We start from the raw sequence: 12,641 nt of genomic DNA on the forward strand, positions 1-12,641 counted from the left end.
GGTCACAGCTTTCCTTCCAAGGAGCGTCACATGTACCTGGTGCTGTAAGCCCACCTCCTTTATGGCGGGCGCATGTGCTGCCTCACCTGGCTCTGCCACATCTCCGTCCTCGCATCCTGGCTCCAGTCCCAAGCGTCCACCAGGTTTAAGGGGCGGAAAAACAACCAGTTTCAAAACATTTCTATCTGAATGTAAACTTAGTTTTGAATTGTGTTTTTCACTGTATGTATGCCTTCATTGTTTTTTCCCCCAGCTCTTTCAGTGAAATAGTAAAATAATAAATAACCCGGGACAAAATACTTGAGGGTCACCTCACCTCAGTCACCCAGTGCCCTGACCTGACCTAGCTCTCTGAAATGGTACCCTGACCCAGCACCCACAGGACCTTGGTTTATCTTCCTCATCACTTGGGCTTATTGTTCTTGACCTTTCTCTGCCAGGGTGCCTGTTTTTGTTGGCTCTGTCATGTCATGAAGGTCGTATTACTGTGATTGCAACTTGGACTCACTGCCTCTTGGCTTTTGTCAAGAGAGCCAAATAGAGTTAGAGAGGAAGGAGAGATGGGTCTCTGGGAAGTGAGGCATGAGTCAGTGCCTGCACCCCCACCCCACCCCGCCACGCCTCTCCCTTCTGCATCAGCTACTTTTAACTGCACCAAGTGTCACAGTCACAGTAAGTGGAACACAGGCCTCGGCACTGCAGAGCCTTGCGGACAGAGGCCTGGCTCCACAGGGAGAGCTCTGACTCCACAGGAGACTCCTGTTCTTGGCCCTTTCTGGGGAGATGATTGGTGGGTCTCTACTGGCACCATCTAGAGCTCAGCTCCTTTAGGCCAAGCACTCTCAGCGTGGGTTTTGGCTTCCTTCTTAGTGCTGCCTAACCAGGCCTTCTTGTTGGTCAGATGACTTGGATGTGGTGTTCATGTGGGTGGCATATTCTCTACAAACCCATAGCCAAACAATAGCTTCAGTAGAAACCTGCTAATAGCAGGGCAAGGGGAGGTGTGTTAAGCGGGAAGCATTTCCCCTGGAGATTGTTCACTTCTTTCTCCCCAAGTAGACATGGGTTGTCCTGTTCAGGGTGTGGACCTAAGATGCTCAGTAAGAGACAGGACCTTTCAAGAAATCTCTTCCTGTGAGACCCAGAGCCGCTCACCCTTCCGAGGGCATGGCCAGAGCTTCCAGTGGGCTGTGTGAGACTCCCACCAGTCTGACTCATGATGCGCCTTAGCACACGGACGGTTCTAGGGCCCCGAAACACAGAAACCTGTCCCTCAGACTTGACCTGACCTAGAGTTTAGGCAGAATAACAGTGCAGGCAGCCGTGCTCTGAGAGAGGTGGTTACTCCGAGTCCCCCCCACCACCACAGCTCTGGCCCTATTAGGACCCCCAGCTCGGGAAGGCTTTGCTCTCAGAACCTGTCTGGGCTGCTGTCTGTTCAAGATTCTGCTGCTGCTACGTCACTTCAGTTGTGTCCGATTCTGTGCAACCCCATAGATGGCAGCCCACCAGGCTCTGCCGTCCCTGGGATTCTCCAGGCAAGAACACTGGAGTGGGTTGCCATTTCCTTCTCCAATGCATAAAAGTGAAAAGTGAAAGTGAATTTGCTCAGTCGTGTCCGACTCTTCGTGACCCCATGGACTGCAGCCTACCAGGCTCCTCCGTCCATGGGACTTTCCAGGCAAGAGTACTGGAGTGGGTTGCCATTGCCTTTTCCGTTCAAGATTCTTCTGCCTGTTAACTGAAGGATGAAGAATTCTTGTCACTGAAGACCAAACGTGAGGAAATGGGCAAAGAATGGTGAAAATGTTTTAGAGCTGGATCGAGGTGGTCGTGCAATTTTGTAATTGGAGTAAGTGCCACAGAATTGTTCCTTTTGAATGGGTAAAACTATGTGAATTTCACCTCAAAAAGAAAAAAAAAACAAAACAAAACCCAGAACCACCTTCTGTGTGAGGCACTTCTCACCATGAAACCTGAGACTGGAGATCTCAAGGAATGTGTGTGTCTCGGATGGGGGGACAGGTATGACTGGTCCTCACCTCTAGTCAGGGAACTCGTAGAATTCAAAAAGGCCTTGATTTTTCTTGGTCATTCCTCCTTTGAACCACTTTGTAAATCTTTCACATTCTGTTTGCCCCCCAAAGCAGTGTATTTAGTGTTGTTCATTACATGCTAAATAAGGTTTTGTTACCTTTCAGAATTAAGGATTGTTGGTGCATCCACATCAGAGGTTGGCAAGCAGCTGGGGAACTCAGGTGGTAAAGCCAGCGTAAGGATTTCCAGAAAGAGAACAGGGATGTCTTCTCTCTTATGTTGGCTTTTCTCAGCACTGCCCTGAGCCCACTGCCATTTCCACCTGAGGGTTACCTGGCCTTGAGGAGGGCTCAGGTGGTCAGGCTTCCCAGGTGGCGCTAGTGGTAAAGAACCTGCCTGCCAATGCAGATGTAAAAAGACATGGGTTCAGTCCCTGGGTCAGGAAGATCCCCTGGAGGAGGGCATGACAATCCACTCTAGTATTCTTGCCTGGAGAATCCCATGGCTCACAGAGTCGGACACGACTGAAGCAACTTTGCAAGCACAGGTGGTCAGGGACAGCGGAGGCTGGTCTTTAAGACAGGAGTAAGGCATCAAAGGTTCCACTGTGTAATTCTTGATTTTCAAGCAATAGTTTCCTGAAAGGGGACTCCTTGTTACTAGTCCTGCCAAAAATGTCTTTCCTTCATCTGTTCTTTTTCCAACTGAAATAGTGGACACAGTTGAGCCTCTCTTGCAGACTGGTGTGAAGGGGAGTCCAGCGTACCACCGCTGGGAGGGCAGGCTCGCCCTGGCCCGTGGGGTGACCTGCAGCCCAGATGGGCTGGGAAGGCATGGTTGGGGCTTAAGCCTGTAGAGATTTATCTCCCACACAGGGTCCCTGGTGCTCAAGGGAACACTGGGGTGCCTTTCATGGGACCATAGGTGGGTGGAGGGCCCACAGGAATGCTGGAAGGAGGCTGCTGGAACCAGGACTGCAGATACTCAGGAGATAAAATTTATAGAACATGATGTTCAGACCAGCACTAGAACAAGATAAACCCCATTAAAAATTTTCCAGAGACCACTTTAACTCTACAGGAACTGCTCAGGCCTGGTTGCTACTGGTTCTGTCTACTCCACATTCTCGGCATGGAAAGATTTAGGCATTGGTCAGGAGGGTGCAGCTGCCCAGCAGACGCACTCGCAGCTGACCCAGAGCAGAATGGAGTAGGAGGTGCATTATCTCTAAAGGCTTCTGACTGCTTTAGTAAAACATCCTCAGAAGACAGTTTTAATGTTACATACACCAGAATTTGTCCACTTCAGGGTTCTACCTGAGTGCAGTTTTTCTTTTCCAGTTATGTTTCAAATTCTTAGAATCCTGCAGAAGCACCCAGAGGTGGAAGGACCCTCACACGTTTTTTTTTTTTAATCTCCATTTTTGCAGATGAGCCAAAGAGGTTCAACTTGCCCAAGGTTTCATGAACCTCAGGCCACTCTGGATTTGGTTAAGAGGTCATCTCACATTCCAGGCAGACCTTCTTTCCATTCAGGTTCTGAACCTTGGTTTCCTCGCTTGTAATCCAGGCAATGCCTCTTTCTGTGGGATGGTTTCAAGGATCCAAGTTAATCCATGTGAGGCTCTTGGTTTAGGGCTGGGTTTACATCAGAAATGCTTACTGAGGGTTATCTGTACCATGGGCTGTGAGACCAGGACACAAACCCTAAGCCCAGGGCGTTGCTGTGACCCCAGCGAGAGCAAGCAGAGGTGCTGGGAGAGAACAGGCGAATTTTCATTCTGGCTCCAGCAGCAGCTGTGCTCTATGGCTTAGTGAACTTTTCCACACAGAAGTGAGCCCTGCATGGTGACAAAGGATGGAGAAAAGTCCTGGAAGTAACTGTACAGGCACGTGGCGGGCAGGTTACCTGTACCACAGTGCAGGAAGGACTGGCAGCCCACACACGGACAGAAAGGCACACAGGCTCTGGCTCACAGTCCGAGCATCTGGACAAGACGTGTGATGCCTCCCTTGTGCCCCTTGGCTTCTCCCAGTGCCCTGGAATGGTGCAGAAGCCACGGGTCAAAGCACGGCAGAAAGCATCACAAGCTTTCCCCGCCACTGAGGCCAAGCAACAAGCTGGGGAGTGGGCCCAAGCGGTTGTCGGTGCTGTCAGGCTTCATGACTATTCCTCCCTGTTCCCTTGTGTACAAGGTGACAGGTATTGCTGACACCAGGGGACTCACTCTGTAAGGAAGCCAAGAAAGCTTCAACTCTCTACTGAATTGCTTAGGCAGAAGCTAATACATCTAACCTCAAAGCAAACTCAGAAGTTTGGTCCCAGAAGTTTAGATGTTTGTATATTTTCCTAAGCAGTTAGGAAAAGAAAAACCACAACTACTAAAACCTGCCAGGCTGCTGCAGGGAGGGCTGTGGGGAACCCCTGGCCAGGCCTTCAGTGCAGGCCCTGCTGTAGTCCATGTGGTGCCCAGCAGGCCCTCCTGGACCGCTGCACCGCAGGTGGGGCTGGGCACAAAGTGGGTGGCTCCCTTAGCTTTGCCCCAACGGCGCAGCTGCCCACACCCACCCTGAGGCCAAACAGAGAAAGCGCTGCCCAGGTTTTTAGTGTTTCCACTTTATTGCTCAAGCACGGAACTTGAGGCAAGCCTGAACCTTCAGCAACGTGCAGAAGAAGAGGCTGAGGGGGTGGGGATGCGACCTGGCTGAGAAGGGACACTGACAGGAGGGGGTACAAGGGTGGTCACCATGACACCAGAAGACAGCATCAGCCACGACACCTGGGCTGAGGAGGAAGGGAGCGGAGGTAACGGGCACAGCAGTGGTTTTCCCATGCCCCTAGCACCCACGTGGAGGCCGCGTGTTTGGAAACGGACTGGGAGGAGGGAGGAGGGGAAGTGGCTGCCCAGGAGGAGTCTCCCTGTCCACCCTGCCTTCTTGTCGGACCTCACATCCCTACCACTCGCCCCTTCTACTGTCTGAGAAACGGATGCAGCAAACAGGAAGCAAAATAAATTAACATTCTGATGAGTGTACGTGTGGAGGGACATTCATTCACGTGGAATGGGGGTGAGGGGAGGGGTGACACCACCTAAAATGACCCCCCCACCCCCCAGCCTGCTCCTCTCTCTTCCCCCAAAGCCACCATCCAACCAGATAGAAAAATAAAGGTCTAATTCACTCAAAATTCTTCAGTTTGTACAAAACTAACAGGGTGGAGTAGGGTTGGGGGGCAGGCAGGCAGCCATGGGACAGGGCTGGGGCAAGGCTATGCTTCCGCCTCCACCTGAGGCTGGACCCCAGCCACGTCGTTCTTCGGCTCGTCCCTCATCTCAGTGTCAGCTGACTGGTCTCCTGCAGCCACTGCGGCCTTGGCCTGTGAGAAGGGAAGAGGGGCAGGGCGTCAACGCCAGTTCTCATTTGGCCCTCGCCCCTGACGAGAAAGGTGACTGTCACTCCAGGTCCCTACTCACCTGCCTATACCCAGGTGATCTCCCTGCACAATGACGCCACGGAGTCTGTACCCAAAACACGCACCCCGCATAAAAAATAGTACACAGCAACTTCCAACAGAATTACAGAGACCAACGGCACACCTGTGCATGCATGTACAGAAGCAGGGACTCGCATCGTTTATTGCAATATTATGGAAAACTGAACTTGTCCACGGCAGGGCACTGAACACTTCAAATATAGCTAGTTCAAACTAGTGTAAAATACACATTGGATTTTCAAGCCTCAGTCTGGGGAAAAAAAACTAGCCTTGCCCCAGCAATTTAAAAGTGCTACGTGTTAAAATATTTAGATACCTTGGGTCAATTAAATATTAAAACTAACCACCTATTTTACTTGTTTTTAAACAGAGCTACTAGGAACTTAAAATTAGAAATGTGGTTTGCATCATATTTCTGTTAGTGCAGGTTTAGAACACTGAGAGACCAAGAAGCAGGGAACAGGGTAAATAAGATACGATACACCCACTCAGTGAAATACTATGTGAGCTCTTTTGCACATTGATGTAAAATGAGCTTCAGGTGTGATGTCCAAAAAGCACAAGATACTAGGAGGAGGCAGCACCTGCTGCCTGTCACCCGGGAGCACTGCCTGCCCTGCAGCCTTTTTACTACGTGCCCTTCTGTGCACTTTGAATCTAACTATCACCTGTTGAAACCTCAGGTTCTTAAACCTGTGTTTACTAATGGGCACAGAGGATACAGGGCAGGAAGCACACCAGAACATCCAGCTCCCAACCCCCAGGGCCTGAGTGCGCACACGCGCACACACACACACACACACACGGACGCACACTCAGGGACACACACAGACTGGCAGGGACTAGGTGATGCCGCCTCCCGTCCACCCTGCCCATCCTCACACCTTGTTCTCCTCCTCAGCCAGCCTCTCAAACATGTTGGCGTAGAGCTTCTTCTCCTTCTCAAGCTGCTTGCGGATGCGCTGCTGGCACACGACCAGCTGGGCCTTGGCCGCCTTGTTGCTGGGGTAGAGCTGCAGAACCTTCTGGAAGTCAGCCCGTGCCAAATCAAAGTCATTCACTGCCAGGTGGGCCTCTCCCCGGCGGAAGAGGCCTTTCTCGTTGTTGCTGTCTAGTTCCAGGGCCTAAGACACATAGAGGAAGCAGCAGCAGTCTCAGATCCTCCCAAGTCACTGCCGGGGAGATGGGGCCCCACCCCAAATGAACAGGTCTTGGGCACCACGTGGAAAGGACCCAAGGCTGGGAAGGCGCCTCATTTAGTCCAGGAGGCACACAGGAAGACGGCTCGTCAGATGAAAACTACCTGGGACGCTAACACACTCTTCTCTTTCTGGGGGGCAGGGGAACCATGCAGCTCATAGCTTAGTTCCCCAACCAGGGATCCATGCCCTCTGTGATAGAAACACAGAGTCCTAACCACTGGACCTCCAAGGAAACCCATCCGCCTTCAGAATAAAGCGGGTACAGGGGGGAGAGGCAGAGGGCCAGGAGGGGAGAATGCTGAACTGGCTCCTCCAACCAATGCTTCTACTCGCCTCTGTGCCCTCGTCCCCGACCTTAACTAAGCCAAAAACCCGCTTGCTTCCCACATTGCTGCCTCTGGGCCTCCACCTCCGAGCCCCACAGCTCCATCCTGCCTCCCCTGCCCTAGTCCCCAAGGCCAGTTTCAGGCACACTGGGAACTCACCCAGCCTGGCCTGGGCACACCGCCCTCACCCCCCTAAGGAGCCTCACCTTGTTGCAGTTTTCAATGGCAGCAGAGAAGGCTTGTAGCTTCAGATGACACATGGCCAGGTTGAGGTGGGAGGCCAGCCGAAGGGCCTGCGCCTTCTCTGCGTCCTCATCAGAGAAGCTGGACTCGTACTCCAGCCAGGACACAATCTTCTTGTACTGCAGCACAGCTTGCTTGTACTTGCCTTCCTACGAGAGGCGGAGGGGCAGGCTCAGGCTCCCAGCACAGGCTCGGGAGCCCCAGGCTATCACAGCCCGTGGACACCAGTGACCCAGGGGCATGAGAGTCATGACCCCTGCCCCCCCCCAACCTGACCAGCCAGCCCAGATCCACTTGGTGACAGCTGCAGGTGCCAGCCTGTCTACTTCCTGGCAGAAACCCCGCTGTCATAGCAGAGCCCGCCCTGGGAGTGTCTGAGGACCTTGCTGGGGGCTCACCTTGAAGTACACAGTGCCTCGCTCCTTCACTATGGTGCTCTGCTCCAGCTTCTCCTCTGAACTCATCTCCCAGGACTCCTTGGCCTGCCATACCCCAAAGGAGAAAAACAAGCTGTCAGCTGCCCCAAGGAGTTACGTCCAAGGTGGGGTAGGAAGACCCTGAACAAACTCACCTTCTCAAAACTCTTGAGATGTATTTCATACTTCAGCTCAGCATTTGGTGGGATCTGGAACTTCTCTTTCCCAGCGCTGCCGAAAGCATAGCTGTAGGGGCAAGAAAACACCAGGTCGTTTCTTAACTTGCTTCACACTTAAAAGGTTTCCTGCAAAGTACCCTCCATCCCTTTGGTCTTGGTGCAAACTTCCATGCTTGGCAAAATCTTCCCTGATGCTTCTTCTTCACACAGTTAGTTGGGCTCTGACGTCTTACACATCGTTCTAGTAACTCACATTACACACTGGCATGATTACCTCCCTGAGAAAAGAGCCATTAGAAGGTGGGAACAATGTCTCTGAACACCCAGGAATTTTCTGCACTGTGTCTAGCACATAGTAGGTGTGTTTCAACAAACATTAGTAACGACTGAGTCAATTAACAGGAGACGAAAACCTTGGGCTTGAAAAGGCAATCTGCCGCAGCCGTAACTGAAGAGATGAGGTTTTGATTCAAAAAGACGTGGATGACTGTGGCCACACTCCTGAGTACAACAGAGGTCCTGACGGTGTCTGTGCGGGGTGCCCAGCACATAGTGACTGCCAGGAGGGGAGGATATAACTGGCTATACAATACAGGCCGGCTCTACAACGCACCTGGACAAGGATATTTGATCTCAGTTCGCCCACCTGCTCTACAGACTGCCCACACCTGGGCCAGAGCTGGCCTCACCTGGGCTTGAGATACACAATGGAATGTTCTCCTTTCTCCATGCGCTGGATGGCTTTCTCCAGACCAAAGGGCAGATCCATGCTCTCCCCCTCGCCGACCTCAAAGCGGAGCTCCCGCTGGTCAAACATCTGGTCCTTGAAGTACCCTTCCAGTGCAACTGGTATGGAAGACAGACAACGCACTGGATTTGAGTGGGCTGGTGACTAAGGGATGCACCAGCCACCCCCAGCCACCCCCCCGCCCTGTCCCTTCCTACTCCCCAGATGCCCTTCTGCATTCTCAGATGGACAGATGTTAAGAGAATGTGGTTCAATCCCTCACTTTACAGATTAGAAAGCTGGATCAGGGAAAGGCATGGACCTGCCCAAAGCCACCCAGGCCCTACACAGCGGAACCCGAGTGGGAATCCCAGATTGTGAGCCTCACCCTCCACAATGGCGCCTTCGTTGGGCTTGGCATAGCCCTCCCCCCGCGTCCGTATTCTCCTGATGATCCCGCCGTCTTCCTCTTCTGTCAGGTCCTCACCCTTGAACTCGAACAGCTCCACCTGTGGGACAAGGTCTAAGGATCCAAGCTCCCCTCTCACTCACAAGCGTCCCTGGTAAGGGCCAGAGCAGGTCTGACGGCACAGGCAGCCACACCAGGAATGGACCAAGTGGCTAAGTTCTCAGGAGCGGCCCTGGTCTCGACCTTGGTATCAGTCTCCTCAATGACTGCTCTATAGAACAGGCACATGTTCCAAACGGTCCTAATTCAGCTGCCAGACAAGCTCCATCCGACAGGCATTAGAAATAATCCAACACCTCTCACCAGTCTTCCCAACATTCTCCGAGCCTCCAGTGCGTAGGGCTCAACCATTTTTGAGTCTTAACACAGTGAAGTTTCACCTTCTCAGCAAAGGCTTGCCCCTTACCTCGACCCACGCGAGAAGCATCTCTGCCCGCATCTTATTTCTAGGGCACCAATGTTCTGCACTGTCAGTCATGACTGCATGTAGCCTGTGACCTCCCAATTCCTTTGTTTTGGTCCACCTCCCTCTGAGCATCCTTCTTGAGGTGAACAGGCCTCAAGCCCTCACCCCGCTGCTTCAAGTCTGAAAGAGGGGCTCGCAGCCACCTCTCCCCAACTGAAACCTGCCCACTGACAGTTCTCTGGTAGAAGCAGTAGGAGAGGCGCACTCCATGTCTTCCCTCCCCAGGGAAGGCCCTCAGCCTTGGCTACATTGTCTCCAGGCAGCAGGAAGGGCTGGAGGGCAGCCAGACCCTGGGCTGAGATAAGGCTGGCTCTCTGCCTGGCCCTCTGTGGCCGGACACTCACCTCGAACACAAGCGTGGCGTTGGGAGGGATCTTCGGGGGGCTGCCCGCCAAGCCGTAGGCGTACTCTGGCTTGCAGGTGATGTGGCACACTTCACCCACCTTCATGGTCGCCACGGCGATATCCCAAGCCTTGATGACCTCCCCTGTAGGTACAGAGAAGAAACAGGTCCTCTTTGGCAGGGATCTCCCTCTGGGTTCAAACAGTGGCCTGAGAGACTTACTGTCCCATGCCCAAAGGGAAGCTGGGTACTATTTAGAAATAGGACCAAGAAGGTAGAAAATCTGGTTGTGATAAATGGTATCAGGTCTCAGACCTCTCAAAAAAAAAAAGAAAAAAGAAAAATCACTCAACTCTGAAACAAAGAGGTTCAAGAAAACAAGGCAGTCCACCCCGGAAGAGGAAGCAAGGTTTTCAGAGGTGATCAAGGCAATGAGAGATTAAAAAATCAATAGAGTTTCAGGACAGTGGAAATAAAAAAAGAACTGTAATAAACTGTTCCGTGTTTAAGCTTCTGAGAATACGGTTTCTGTTTGTGACAGCGCACACACCCCGGTCCTGAGAGCCTGCTAACCATGCCCACCTTTCCCCAGGTCGAAGGAGAACCTGTCCTTGCGGTCCAGGCTGGAGTCGAACTTGGTGCCATCGAGCAGCCAGCCTGTGTAGTGGACAAAGACACGGTCCCCGATCATGGGTGTCTCCGTGCCCGTGCCCTCTCGCTTGATGACCTGAAGAAGGGAAGGAGAGAAGGTGAATCCCTGGGGATGGACACAGAGAGGAACCATGAATGTTCGCATGCCCCTGGCCAGAATATAAATGGTGTCCTCTGCCTCCTTGTAAGTAACTCAACAAACCCATCATCAAATGACTCTGCTGTGGGGTTTGGCTAGAATTAAACTGACCTCCCTTTCTTGGACCATGACATAACTTGGTTTAAAACACTGGAGACAAAACACCTGAGATCATTTTTGCTGTTACGATCTTACAGAAGTCACTTTAACTCTCTAAACTGACCATATTTGTAAAGTAGTGATGATAAACCCTATCAGAGTGGTTACAGGACTAAACCAGTAAAACACTGAATAATTATCAGCAGCAAAGGGGAAAGTATTTACGCTACACTTCCTCATGCTTCCTAAACGCCAGTCATCCAATCAGGTCTGGTTTAGAGAGAGAAGAGGGAAACCAGAAAGTCCAGGAGAGCTAAGAGCAACCACCAGCTTACAAGTGAGCCAAGGGTCCTTGAGCAGGCCCTAGGCTCTGACCTGGGACTTGAGGGTTCCTGACTGGTAGGCTACTGCAGTCCTTGAAGTCAGGGCTAGAATATGTCCCAGTGTTTAGAAGAACCTGCTTCTCTTTGGCGTTTATAAAAAGGTGGTCTACCTGGTTAAGCGTGCAAGTTACCCTCTAAGGGAAAGCTCCCACGATGCAACGGACATGGACTTGAGTAAACAGAAAAGTGAAAGGGAAGGCGTGGAGAATGAAAAGGGGAAATGGGTCTCCCTGGAAGCCCGCGTGCCCACTAGGAGAGCAGCCAGGTGCGTTTCTGAAACGGCTAAGCAGCTCCCCGGGTCTCCAACCTGCCCTGGCCACACGCACACGTGGGCTGAGCTGCGGCAAGCCAAGAGGAGCAGAAAGTCTGGGTGAGGATACCAGCCGAAGCCAGGCTAGGATTTCGCCATCCTGGACAGCGCAGAACCTGCTCCGAACCGCGGCCGGACCTGGGTCAAGACGCCCTGCTGCCTGGCTCCAAGACCCCTCCCCTGGCTCCTCCGGCCGTAACACTGTTTAGGGCCCCCAACCAAAGCACCTCCTCCCAGTCCCGCACCCCGCGCTCAGTAAGGCCCCGGGCAGGGGGTGGAGTGGGGTGGGGTGCGATGTGGGGGCCGAGGCGGGGTGAACTACAGGTCCCGGCATGCACCGGGGCGGCGGGGGGGAGGGGGACAGCATGGCCGAGCGGGTGACCTAGCCGGGTCCCAGCCTTTAGGAAAGGGGTGACCAGAGGCCGGAGGACGCCAGGACCGCGCGCCAAGTCGCACAAAGACCCGCGCGGGCCAGGCAATAACTCCCGGGACCCTGTTCGCGTCCTGGCTAATGTTTAACTGCCGGGGTCGGCGAGCTCCGCACCCCGGAGGCGCAGGAGGCTGGGGTCGCGGGGGGAACTCCCTGGCGGCAGCGGCGGCCGGGAAGGAGCCGGCCGCGGGTCGCAGATCGCAGTGGGGCGGTGCACGCCGCCGGGGCCCCCGCGCGAGCGCGTCCGCCCCCCGCCGCGCCCCTCCCGGCGCATGCCGCAGCCAGAGCAGGCGCTGCGCTCCGGGACCCTTCCCAGGCCTGGGGAGCCTCAGCCCAGATGTTCCCCTTCCGAGCGTGTAGCAGCCCTCCCGCCCTGAACCGGCGGCCTGGCTAGGAAGGCGATGCGCAGGGCCACGGCTGCACGGCCTGCTTAACGGCCGGCCGGGAGGCTGCAGAGGCGGCCGCCCGAGCCCCGGCCAGATGCTGGGGCGCTCCCGGTGCCCGACTACCGCCGCCTCCGCCGCCCCGGGGCGCCCCCCGCCTCTTACCTTAAGCACCCCTTCATCCTGCTTGGGGCTGATGTCCACCCCTTCGAGGGGCAGCGGCGCCGACTGCGCTCCGCTCTCGGCCGTCTTCGTCTCCTCGGCGGTCATCACGCCGTTTCTCGGGCAGCGGGCGCCGGGGTGTGCGCGGCGGTGCGGGCGGCGGGTCGGGGCTCGCGCACCTCTC

General features: G+C 54.0%; 1 protein-coding gene across 1 annotated transcript; it reads right to left on the reverse strand.

The window, feature by feature from the left end:
- Window positions 1-4,632: 4,632 nt before the first annotated feature.
- On the reverse strand, window positions 4,633-12,641 carry FKBP4 (FKBP prolyl isomerase 4). Its single transcript, XM_052639405.1, has 10 exons — window positions 12,461-12,641; window positions 10,483-10,627; window positions 9,902-10,044; window positions 9,011-9,131; window positions 8,585-8,741; window positions 7,872-7,962; window positions 7,699-7,782; window positions 7,264-7,449; window positions 6,414-6,653; window positions 4,633-5,412 (listed from the first exon to the last, which is right to left on the reverse strand). Exons 1-10 carry the CDS (start codon window positions 12,563-12,565, stop codon window positions 5,305-5,307), a joined length of 1,380 nt encoding a protein of 459 aa, XP_052495365.1. The 5' UTR covers window positions 12,566-12,641; the 3' UTR covers window positions 4,633-5,304.

This window comes from Budorcas taxicolor, chromosome 5 (genome assembly GCF_023091745.1).
Source record: "Budorcas taxicolor isolate Tak-1 chromosome 5, Takin1.1, whole genome shotgun sequence".
Classification (NCBI taxonomy): domain Eukaryota; kingdom Metazoa; phylum Chordata; class Mammalia; order Artiodactyla; family Bovidae; genus Budorcas; species Budorcas taxicolor.

What these genes read in the sequence shown, in the direction of transcription:
- FKBP4 (XM_052639405.1), bottom strand. Translation starts at nt 12,565, where the DNA reads ATGACCGCCGAGGAGACGAAGACGGCCGAGAGCGGAGCGCAGTCGGCG. An exon ending in ACGCCACGCTTGTGTTCGAG is followed by an intron (nt 9,132 to 9,901) that starts GTGAGTGTCCGG and finishes CTTGTCCCACAG; the next exon opens with GTGGAGCTGTTCGAGTTCAA. An exon ending in ATTGTGTATCTCAAGCCCAG is followed by an intron (nt 7,963 to 8,584) that starts GTGAGGCCAGCT and finishes TTGCCCCTACAG; the next exon opens with CTATGCTTTCGGCAGCGCTG.